The sequence below is a fragment of the Phaenicophaeus curvirostris genome, chromosome 1 (genome assembly GCF_032191515.1).
Source record: "Phaenicophaeus curvirostris isolate KB17595 chromosome 1, BPBGC_Pcur_1.0, whole genome shotgun sequence".
NCBI lineage: Eukaryota > Metazoa > Chordata > Aves > Cuculiformes > Cuculidae > Phaenicophaeus > Phaenicophaeus curvirostris.
This window is the reverse complement of record NC_091392.1, coordinates 68,372,444-68,383,331: the sequence shown is the minus strand read 5'-3', so window position 1 is coordinate 68,383,331 and position 10,888 is coordinate 68,372,444. Positions and strand designations below refer to the sequence as shown.

Here is a 10,888-nt window from a genome sequence, read left to right as displayed (position 1 = left end):
ACACTAGTAGGAAGTGGTAAAGAAAGATGTGAGGAAAAGAAATACGAATGCCCATGTTTCCCACTGGAGTCCCTGGTAACCCAGAGGTGTCGACACATGCTTAAGTCTGCCTTCTCAGGAACTGAAGCTCCACAATGCTCCACAATGCACAATTTCTGGTAAATTAATGTTAACTTCTTGATTTCAAGTTCAACCCTTCTCTCATTTAGTAGACATGACTTAAACAATACCCTTGAATTGCAATAAAAACCTCCCTCCTTTAGAATAAAGCAGTCTGACTGTTCCCTTCCTGATTCCCCCTGCCACCCTCTTCAGTTACAACCTAATGTAACACTGCGCGGACTTCTACTGGTTCACCTCACAACTGTGAGTAGATAGGTAGACCCTCCTGTGATCTCCCTTGCGGTACTACATCCACTTCTCCTATGCAAAAAGAAGTGAAAAGCAAAGCCTTTGGCATACACAGGCAGCAGGGAGAATGCTCTAACTCCTCTCTGGGATATTCCTCAGCAGCACAGCTTCTGGAGTAGGGAAGTAAACCAAAACATACTGCACTCTTGAGTTCTGCCATTTAAAAGTTATCAACTACCAGCACACTGGATCAGAAGACTCTTCTGGGCAATTTTCTTTTTCTTGAAATCTTGTGCTATTATTTAAGCCACAGCTACAAAATCAAATAAACAAAGCAACTGAGACCAGGAAGAGTCTTTAAAGAAAATACTTCAAACTAACATCACAGAAAGATACAAGCAAAGAGCAAAATTTTCTACCAGCAACATGTTTGCAACAGCACAACACACAAACTAATTATATATTCACATCTGAATTAGCTGATATATACATCTGCAAATGTCACCCACTTCACACTGCATATATTAAAAAGTCCTTCTATGAAGAGTCTATTCTTTATTCAGTCACAAAACCTACATCTGTAGTGACTCTAACACAAAATTACTTCAAATTTCACCAGCGTCACTAAACAGAGTCTAGCTCAAATACTCTTTTTTTCTTTTCAATCTATTCAGCTGAGAGAAATGGAGCTGCAATGGTTTAGTTTTTTTAATCCCAAAGTGGATTATACAAAGAAAGATTTCATCAAAGTTCTGTTATAACAAGCCTAGCATTACTGCTTATATCTTATTATTAAGGTAAGCATTCTTCAAAGAACTGTATGATTGGAATCTCTTCCAGATACATAGTGGCATGTTATTTGCTGGCTGCAGTGAGAAGAGTCAAAATTAAAACAAAAATACAAACACACTTCTTTTTCCCTCGTCTTTATTGATTCAGACTTCAGAGCTACAGCCAAAAATAGAGCATCTGTAGAAAATTACCACACATACTATCAATACAGCATCATTGCATGTTTAGAATCGTAAGCACTTGACAAATTGCAAAGAGAACATTCAATCTAACATTTTGGCAATGCAGCCCATGAACAGGGAATAAAGGGAGAAGGATTTTTTTATTTATTTTTTTTTTACTGCAAAAAGAAGTATTTCTGAACAGGAATGAAAAGCCTCTGTTAAAAAATTAATTCCAGACACTGTAGAAAACTCATGCTCATTCAAGACACCAACATACACTGCTGGAAACTTTGCATGGAATGTCGAATGGTACACAGAAGCTACAATTCTGCTACAAGTACAATGCCGTCTTCATCACTTTGTATGCCATTGACATGGTCACCACATACCCAATTGCCCAAGATAAACCTCTGCTGGGCTGGGGAAGAGGGATTAAGTAGGCAAAACTGTGAGCGATCCTAGCCCCAGCGAAGATCCTGAAATGCAGCAAGGCTGTGAATAGGTCAGGGCCACTAAGAGCATACAGCAGTCCAATGCCAAGAAATGGAACAATATTTTCAAGGTCATTCAGATGGCCTCTGGGGAAAGAAGCAAAGGTGGTTTACAGTGTTACCACTTAAAGCATCATTATTTTTCAGCATTTTCAGACTGTGCCACTATTTGAAAGCCCTAACACAACTGCTGGCTTCCTCTGCAGCTGGGACTTGATTCAGCTACTGAAATGATTTTGGTATGTTCACCTGACATTGCTCTGGTCTCTCTTGCCACATGCCACATTTTTAAGCTTCTGATCTTCTGTATGAAAGGACTCAGTTTTTTCCTGGGATCTTGGTAATATTAGGGACCTACATGAAGTGTATGAGTTCAGCTGAGTGTGCAAGAATGCAAAGAAATGCAGGGAAGAAGACAGATAGCTGCAATTTTCTTGTAGCCTCTCTCAACTGAACATCAATTAACTGGATGAACGTGTCTGCAGCTACTAGACTGCATGGCACAGATGGTCTACTCCAATTCCATAAACTCAGTTTGTAGTGTCCATAAAGAAAACAGGAAACATCTTATATATGAAACATTCTATCAAATCTTCATGAAGTTCACTCATCTTGAAGAATGTTTTCTTTGAGGATCTAAGAGGTGTGACAGTTATGCTTTTGGTTCATTTTCTTCACTACTAAGCACTAAAATAGCTGAAAAATGTTTGAAGTTATGAAAACATAATATAATTTACTAAAAATGTATTGAGACTGAACTCCAGATCTTTAAGCATTCTGTCACACCTCTCCCTAAACTTTCCCTGCTCCTTTTACCTCTTTAGATGAATTATACTTTCAGGCAAATTGACTGATTGAAACAACCTCTAAGCTTTACTAATCATATTGAATTCCACAGCCAACTAGCATCAGAATATGGTGCTGTTTTGCAGCTGCTTTCTGAACTCATTTGTCATTAGAAGGAAATATATTCTGCAGATTTTATTTTTCCCCAGAAAAAGTACACTGAAGAAAGCAACATCTTTTCCAAACCCATAAGCAGAACAAATTCTAGTCACTTATACAAAAGAGAAGCCATGCTAAATCTATGTGGCATTATCTGTTGCCACAAAGTTTACAAAAGAAAACATAATAAACTTCGTATAAGAACCACTGTTGGGAGGAAAATATGGATGCTGCAATACCGATGCAGTAATTAGAACCAAGCTGACTTACTAGGTCTGAGGAATTCTGAACAACTCTGCAAAACAGCAACATGGGATTTTTTAGGTGTTTTAAAAAATCTGTGTAAGTTATACTGTGAGGTGGTTGTCATTCGTCTAACATTAAGTGAATAGGGCATCTGATTGTAAAGCTAGTATCAACTTAGTTGTCCCTCTAGAATTTACAAATAGAAAGGAATTACTCCTCATCAACAAGTGTCCATTTTTATGTAACAATCAGCAAATTAAAGAACTAATAACTCCCTGAACCACTCAGGGGAGAAAAGGAAAGTTCAGAGTACCTTTACAACCTGCTGAGATTAGACTCTTCTTTCTGAGATTTTAATCCAGAAATGATATATAGAAATAGACAAGCCACCACAGAACCACCATCATCTACATTTGCAAGGGTGCACTGTTCTGAAATCAGAGCTGATACTTACTTTCAAGAACTTCCCTAATGGTGATTTAAATGAGAATAGTTCATTCACATTCAAATTTTTGGCATAAAAATATATATAGCAAATAAAACTGTTAGCCTCATTAGGGAACAATGATATGGAAAGCATTCCATTAAAGTTTTCCTTGTTAGCACAGGTATATCAACCAGCATCTCTACAATTATGATTTGGGTAACCGAAAATTTTGCCATTGGCTAAAAAAAACTAAATAAGCTGCAATATTCAGCTCACTGAAATACAGCTTACATTCTGCCACAAGTCTTGCAAAAAAAACCCTCATACACTGCATGCTGCACACTGCTATGCTATTAATAGCATTCCTCCAGAAGGCTGGTCAACTTTCCTGTGCAGTTGACACATCAGTGAGTAACCTCGTTGCAGTCCAGCAAAAAGAGCACAGGCTTTGACTCCCACTCAGAAAGATTCGCCAGATTAACGCTCTCATTACAACTCTGGAGTTCCATGGCTTTAACATAGTTTTACTACTCTTCCCTCTGTTATTCCCTTGACACTTTAGGAAAAGATGAAACTATTGCAAGTGGTGTTCAAATATTATAAGGCTGATTTACACTTCATGTACACTACTTCATACTAAATCAACTTACGGTCATATTTTACAATCTTCACCCATGCATACAGTACAGTATCCTGGAGCTGTTTTTTATATATATATATTCAAACACACATATATATGTATATATTTTATAGACAGACAATAATGTATTATTTTTAGTATGCTGCCCATCTGAATGTGGAATGGCTTGTTCAATTAGACAATGTATTATATTATCACACAAAACAAAACATACAAAGGCTTGCCAAAGAGAACAGTGTGAAATTAATTCCTTGATTTAGTATTATTCTGCTATCTAAAATATTTAGAGACTCCTATGCATTACCTGCGCACACGTTCAACATCTGGATCAGTTCGCAGATATTTTTTAGCACTATCGCCTTTTCCAAGGGATGCTGTATCTTCTGGGTTGGCAAATGCCTATTTCAAGCATAAACACACAAGAGACATTTGCAGACAGAATGTTTTTTCTAGACAAGCCAGCTTGCTATAAAGGTCACTCTTTTTACTAATGTCTCTATAACCTCACATAACTTACCTGAAGTTAAACGCATGGGAAATAACATATTGTTTACTGTATTTCTATTTTATTGAGCCTAGCCTGTACATAACTTTTGTGCTGACGAATAAGAGTAATGTAATTTCTGCATGTAGATAAAGCCTTCTTGTAAGATGGACAAGCATGGCAGATGACTGATACTCAGCCTGAGGCCAGCCAGTGTGCTGAAGGAACATAAGAACCTGGAAGGTGAAGTTACTGCCTGTACTGCCTAGGTCTCTTTTTCATGGTTCTTGAAAAATTATCTGAAAGTTCTTTTGGATTCCTTCCTTCTTCAGCCATCTACACAGCAATAGCAACTTCCTCTATGTCTAAATAAGTCTCCCTTTCCTCTTATGTACAATTTTTTTCTATTTACATGGCCCATTATTACCTCCAAATACTGTGGAGACTGCAGTAGTTCTCTCCTTCCTGACACATGGTAACACGTACATTCTGCAGACTGTTCAGGTTATGTAGGCTTAAATAGAGAAAACTTGATTTTAGGAGGGCTACACAGATAGCTTTCTGAAACAGCCTTGATCTCTTTCTGTGAAATGCCCTTGGCCTAAAAATTCTGGAGATGCATTAACAGTATCAGTGTCAACAACACTTTACTTCCTTTTGCATTCCTTCACTTTTTCTTAACATACAAAAGATTTTTTTTTCTGCATTATTTACTAAATCTCAGTGGACCTTTCATACACTTATCTAGCCTAGACACCAATCCATGTAAATTCTCAGCCTGACTCTCATTCTAGAAAAAAAATGCGTGTTTGATTTTCTTTTAGATAATGACCTACCTGCAACAGGAAGGCTAAAATGTAAAGAGTTTTACAATTACTGGATGAAAGCATTACAGATGCATAAAAATCCACTTCACATCCCCTTTTCTGACCCTACTAGTTGGTTAATCATGTAACATGGCTCCATACCACATTTTATTTCCTTTACAAATTGCGTACCCTCGGCACCAGCTTTCTGCAGAAGACAGCAGAAATTATAGTTATGAAAAACTCCTATTTAAAAATAATAGAAATGTTGTAGAAGAGTAAAGTAAGTAAAATGCAGCTGTAAGATACAGTGTCATAATTGTCTCATAATTAGGTTTAAGACATCATCTTTATTTGAAACCAACAAAGCACCAACATGCCAGACTGAATATTGTAAGAGGAGGGAGAAGGAAGAAAAAGAACAGTACCAATATTTGAAAGCTGAAAAGAAACAACTGTGATATCTCTGTATTTCAATACAAATTTCAAACTGTTCTACAAGACAGTATTCCCAATTTCTTACCTTTCTTGTGATTCTGAAGTATGCTGTTATAGGACTCATCAACATCATTTTTACAAGAACAATAGTTGCGTAAGTTGCGTAAGCCTGGAAGACTTCATTGTCGATTAACTGGGTCAATTTAGCCATTTCTCCACTTCTCACTGATAACCTTTAAAAACATTAAAGTTAGGCTAACATCATAGCAATCCAAAGCTCTGACAAAAAGATTCTCAGAATAGCTCATTTTTTTAACATCACTGCAATGACAGCAAAATTTTGCCATTATGAAAAGTTTATTTTCAAAAAAAAATTATTTTTCTCAGTTTATTTTCACAATGGCATAATATAATACTTTAAGATGAGGAGCTATATTATCATTTAATATTTCAATTCCATTATATCTGCTTATTAAACTGTCAAAATATAAACCACCAAAATATTTGTAATTGCTTAGATAAAATTTAGGCACAAAGATCAGTATATTTTTGAAATGACACCAGAAATTAGACCAATATTAGTCAAATTTATTTAAACTAGTGGATTTCCCTAAGCAGTTACCAGGATAGAAAGTGTGTGAAAGTGTCTGACTACACACATTACACTGTCTAAAGAGGAAAACTAGTATCGCCAATTTTTTTTTTTTTTGGTGAAGTGACACAATTAAAATCACATTTAAACTTTCAAACTAACTAGTATCTTCCCACCCAGCAACAATTTGTGATCAAACTGAGTTAAAGATACATTTTTCTCCTTTGAGACCTTGTTCTTAAAAATTGGTTTTAGCATGATTCACAGGCAAAGACTAAGTTGTAATGACAAAAAGCAGAGAGCCATTTATGCTTTTACCATGGGAGGTTTAAGTTAATGAACTCCCTTTCCAATTAGACCATAGCAAACCTACAGTCCTATGAAAGTGGTATCTTTCTATCAACAACATAAAGTTAAGAATGTGACAAGGACTGAATGCATGTAAAGCAAAAAACATGCCACCTTGCATATTTAATTTGTGCTCTGCATAGACCATGGGTTTTGCCTCACCAAGTGCTTCAATCATAAGCTTATGGAGTAGGAATCCTTACAATTAGTGTGTCTTAGCAACTCAAAACTCTAACTTCTTGTTACAGTTAACTTTGTTACGTCCTATAATTTTAACAACAGCAAAAAAACCCCAAAAACTTAATATTAACTTGATTACAGATATAACAATCTCTGATCTAGCTTTCAGCATGTAGGCACTGCTAACTCTAGCCAGACCTGGACAAGCCAAAAGTGGCAGAGGACTCTTTCGCCTTGGTGGGGAGGTGGGCAGGACAGAAGTCAGCAGCTCTTTTTGCTCAGCAAAACAAACCTAGCCTTGCCTGGACCTTTCTGGCTTTGGTGATGATATTTTGCTCTCTCTTTTAATCCTTTCGAAACCAGTGCTTAGGTCACCAAGCCAAGCACTGGGTTTAGGGATTCCGAGAAATTCAGTGTAAGTTTCCTTCTTCTTACTTCACAGTACAGTGGTTCTCCAGATAGTCAGCAATCAGGCAAAGATTTCTCTTGAAGTTTATACAGAACCCCCATAGTTTCACACAACAAAAAAAAAGAAAATCTGTGCCTTCAGAGTGAGTCCCCTCATTGGATTTTAAAGCCACACTGAAAATATATGCAAGAACCATGCAAAGTCACGAGAAATTGTGTCCCTGCATGCTTCCCACTGTAACTACACCACATTTATCCATTGTCCCAGCTGCACAACTGCCCTTTCCAAACTCTCATAAAGACCTGGCTTTGCCTTCCCCACAAAAAGGAAAGATCAAAACTTTACCAAAGACAAAGAATTCATAATTTTATCACCAGAAATTCCAAAATAAACCCCACATACTAAAACAGCACAAGGCTTCAAGGGATGTACTTACTAAGACCAGCCTGATCTGCCAATGTAATATCTTTCTGTGACACGAAAGCAAAACCTGGGGCTAGTAAGCTTGGAATGGGCTACCCAGGGAAGTGGTTGAGTCACCAACCCTGGAGGTATTTAAAAGATGGGTAGACAAAGTGCTCAGGGATATGGTTTAGTAGAAGTCAGGTACAGCTGGACTTGATGATCTCAAAGATCTTCCCCAATCAAACAATTCTAGGAAACAATGAATTCTGTAAGCACGCAATCCTAGATCCCACGTGAAGGGTCTTAAAATGAAAATAGGTGAAGAGATGTTGGCAGCCGAGCCCTCAGTGTGAGCACAGCCACACTAACTAACCACTCCATCACGTCTGACTTTGCCCCAGCGCTGGCTGACTCTGCAGCTGCAATCAGCACTACCGGCACTGGGGCAGCCTTGTTTGCCTGGTTTGTTAAAACGTGACTTTTGACTTGTATACTGCTGTTAAAAGCCGTATCATATCACAGAATCGTAGGGCGGTTTGGGGTGGAAGGGACCATTGGACTCCAACCCCACCTCCCCGCCCATGGGCAGGGACACTGTGGGAGCGACATCAAGTATATGGAAGATTAATTAGGACTAAGATAAAGCATGAAGCTGGTACCAAGCGTATCAGAACAAACACGACTAAAAGACCAGGTGCTCCGAACAAGAATGTTGAGTATGTGACAAAGCCAGGCTGGAAAAACCCGCCTGGGAACGAGAGCGTGGGCGTGAAATAGAGAAAACAAAATATCCTGTTCGTCTTCTTAGTTCGGGCACCGAAGAGCTGCATAAATCTACTCAGAAGAGAGAAGCCAGTGTACTTTCCTAAATCGACTTCCGCACGCCATGCTGATTGAGAGAAGATAATTAAGAGAAAACCGCGAGGTCTGCGTCCCCTTCACAGTCACAACCCCCCCGCCCAGGGCAAGGCTGCTCAGGGCGCCATCCAACCCGGCCTCCAACACTTCCAGGGAGGACGGGGGGCCCACAGCACGTTCCCCACCGCCTCCACCCGCCACGAACCTCCCCCCCACCCCCAGCACCCCCGAAGGGAGAGCCCCCCAGCCTCAGAGCAGGATCGGCGGCCGGGTGGCTCCTCTCCACCCGCACCCCCCATCCCGGCCCCCGCAGCGCCCGCACGTCTCCTCCTCACCCGCGTCCCCTCGCGCCGCCGGCCCCGCACCGCCCCCGCGCGCCGCCTCCGCCCCCGCGGGGGAGGGACCTGCGGCCGGGGGAGCGGGAACGGAGCCGGCGGGGAGGGGGGAAAGGGGAAAGGAAACAGGGAAAAAGGAGAGAAAAGGTGTGGGGGGGTTTCGCCCAGGGAGAGCAGGGCTTGGGCACAGACCCCAGCAAAGGTTACCTGGGAGGAAAAAAAAAAGAGAGGAAAAAAAATAAAAAAGAAAACGAGAAAGAAACTGAAAAGAAACTTGGTGGCTTCGCCTAGTGAGAGGGACTCCGGGACAGACCCCAGCAAAGGTTACCTGGGAGGAAAAAGAGAAGGAAAAAAGAAAGGACAAAAAAGGGAAACAAGAAAGAAGCAAAAGAGAAACGTGGCCCTTTGCCCAGGGAGAGCAGGGCTTGGGCATAGACCCCAGCAAAGATTACCTGGGAGGAAAAAAGAGGGGGAAAAAGAGAACAAGAAAAAGAAATAAATGAGAAACGTGTTGGCTTCACCCAGGGAGAGCAGGGCTGGGTCACAGACCCCAGCAAAGGTTACTTGGGAGGAAAATAGAAGGAAAAAAGAAAGGAAGAAAAAAATAAAAAAAAAAAAGAAAGAAAGAAAACAAGAAAGAAACAGAAAAGAAGCTTGGTGGCTTTTCCCAGGGAGAGGGGGCTCCAGGCCAGACTGCAGCAAAGGTTACCCAGGAGGAAAAAGAGAAGGAGAAAAGAAAGGAAGGAAAAGGGAAACAAGAAAGAAACAAAAAAGAAATGTGGTGGCTTTGCTCAGGGAGAGGGGGTTCCAGGCCAGACCCCAGCAAAGGTTACCTGGGAGAAAAAAAAAAAAGAAGGAAAAAAACCAAAGGAAAATAAAAGAAAAAAAAAAGAGAAAGAAACAAAAAAGAAACTTGGTGGCTTCACCCAGGGAGAGCAGAGCTCGGGCATAGACCCTAGCAAAGGTCACCTGGGAGGAAAAAAAGAAAGGAAGGAAAGAAACTAAAAAGAAAAAAAAAGAAACATGGTGTCTTCACCCAGAGAGGACAGGGTTTGGGCCCAGACCTCAACAAAGGTTACCTGGGAGGAAAAAAGAAAGGAAAATAAAAGAAAAAGGAACAAAAAAGAAACGTGGAGGCTTTGCCCAGGGAGGGCAGGGTTCAGGCACAGACCCCGGTAAACATTATCTGGGATGAAAAAAGAAGGAAGAAAGAAAGGAAGGAAAAGGGAAACAAGAGAAAGAAGCAAAAAAGAAACATGATGGCTTAATCCAGAAAAGAAAGGAAAAAAGAGGCAACAATTCCTCCTGTTCCAATCAATATGCATCATGTTGCTTTGCAAAGTATAACAGAAATAAAATAATGTTATGTCTGGCCACGGACTTCTACCAGTGCATTAGAATGTGATGGAAGTGTTAAACCTGGAGTACGAGCTTCCCACTGCTTCTTCAGAGAAAATTATGCTGTTCCCACCGTACTCCTTGAAACTAGAGCAATGCTTGTGCCTAAGCAGCTCATGATAAACAAGACTGAAGATGTCTTTTCACTCCCAGGAGTGAAGATGTTTCTTCAAGACTGAAGGTGTCTCTGCCCACGGCAGGGAGATTCCCTTTAAGGCTCCTTCCAACCCAAACCATTCTATGTATGATTCTGTGATTCTAAGATAGACATAAATGCACTCAGGTGCCCAGTAAAGATTTCAGAAATAATCCTGAAGATGTGTACAAAGTCAGAAGGGGAAGCAGTTAAAGCTCTGTCATGGAAAGACTAGTCTTAGGTACATATATTCGATGTTCATTGGTGTTACTTCTGTTTCACTTCATGTTGAATACATATGTGTACAGACATTTGTGACTCTTCTTATTAATCATCAAACAGAGCAAAACTCATTTAAGCAAGGACTGTAGTATCAGTCAGTAACGGTCCCTTGGGACCACTGTAGTATCAGTATCAGTAACGGTCCCTTGGGAGCACAGCGA

At 40.1% G+C, this 10,888-nt stretch overlaps 1 protein-coding gene across 2 annotated transcripts in view; it reads right to left on the bottom strand.

Moving 5' to 3' along the window:
- Nucleotides 1–1,261: 1,261 nt before the first annotated feature.
- MGST1 (microsomal glutathione S-transferase 1) overlaps nucleotides 1,262–10,888 on the bottom strand; it is a 274,023-nt gene continuing 264,396 nt past the window's right edge. The window contains exons 1-4 of one of the 2 annotated variants that reach the window (XM_069861873.1): nucleotides 8,912–8,934; nucleotides 5,870–6,017; nucleotides 4,361–4,455; nucleotides 1,262–1,885 (exon numbers count right to left, since the gene is read on the bottom strand). In XM_069861873.1, the coding sequence (XP_069717974.1) occupies nucleotides 1,639–1,885; nucleotides 4,361–4,455; nucleotides 5,870–5,995 (468 nt within the window). In that variant the 5' untranslated portion in view covers nucleotides 5,996–6,017; nucleotides 8,912–8,934 and the 3' untranslated portion in view covers nucleotides 1,262–1,638. Of the gene's footprint in view, nucleotides 1,886–4,360; nucleotides 4,456–5,869; nucleotides 6,018–8,911; nucleotides 8,935–10,888 lie in introns of those variants that run through there. The other variant, XM_069861883.1, reaches the window with a different exon arrangement.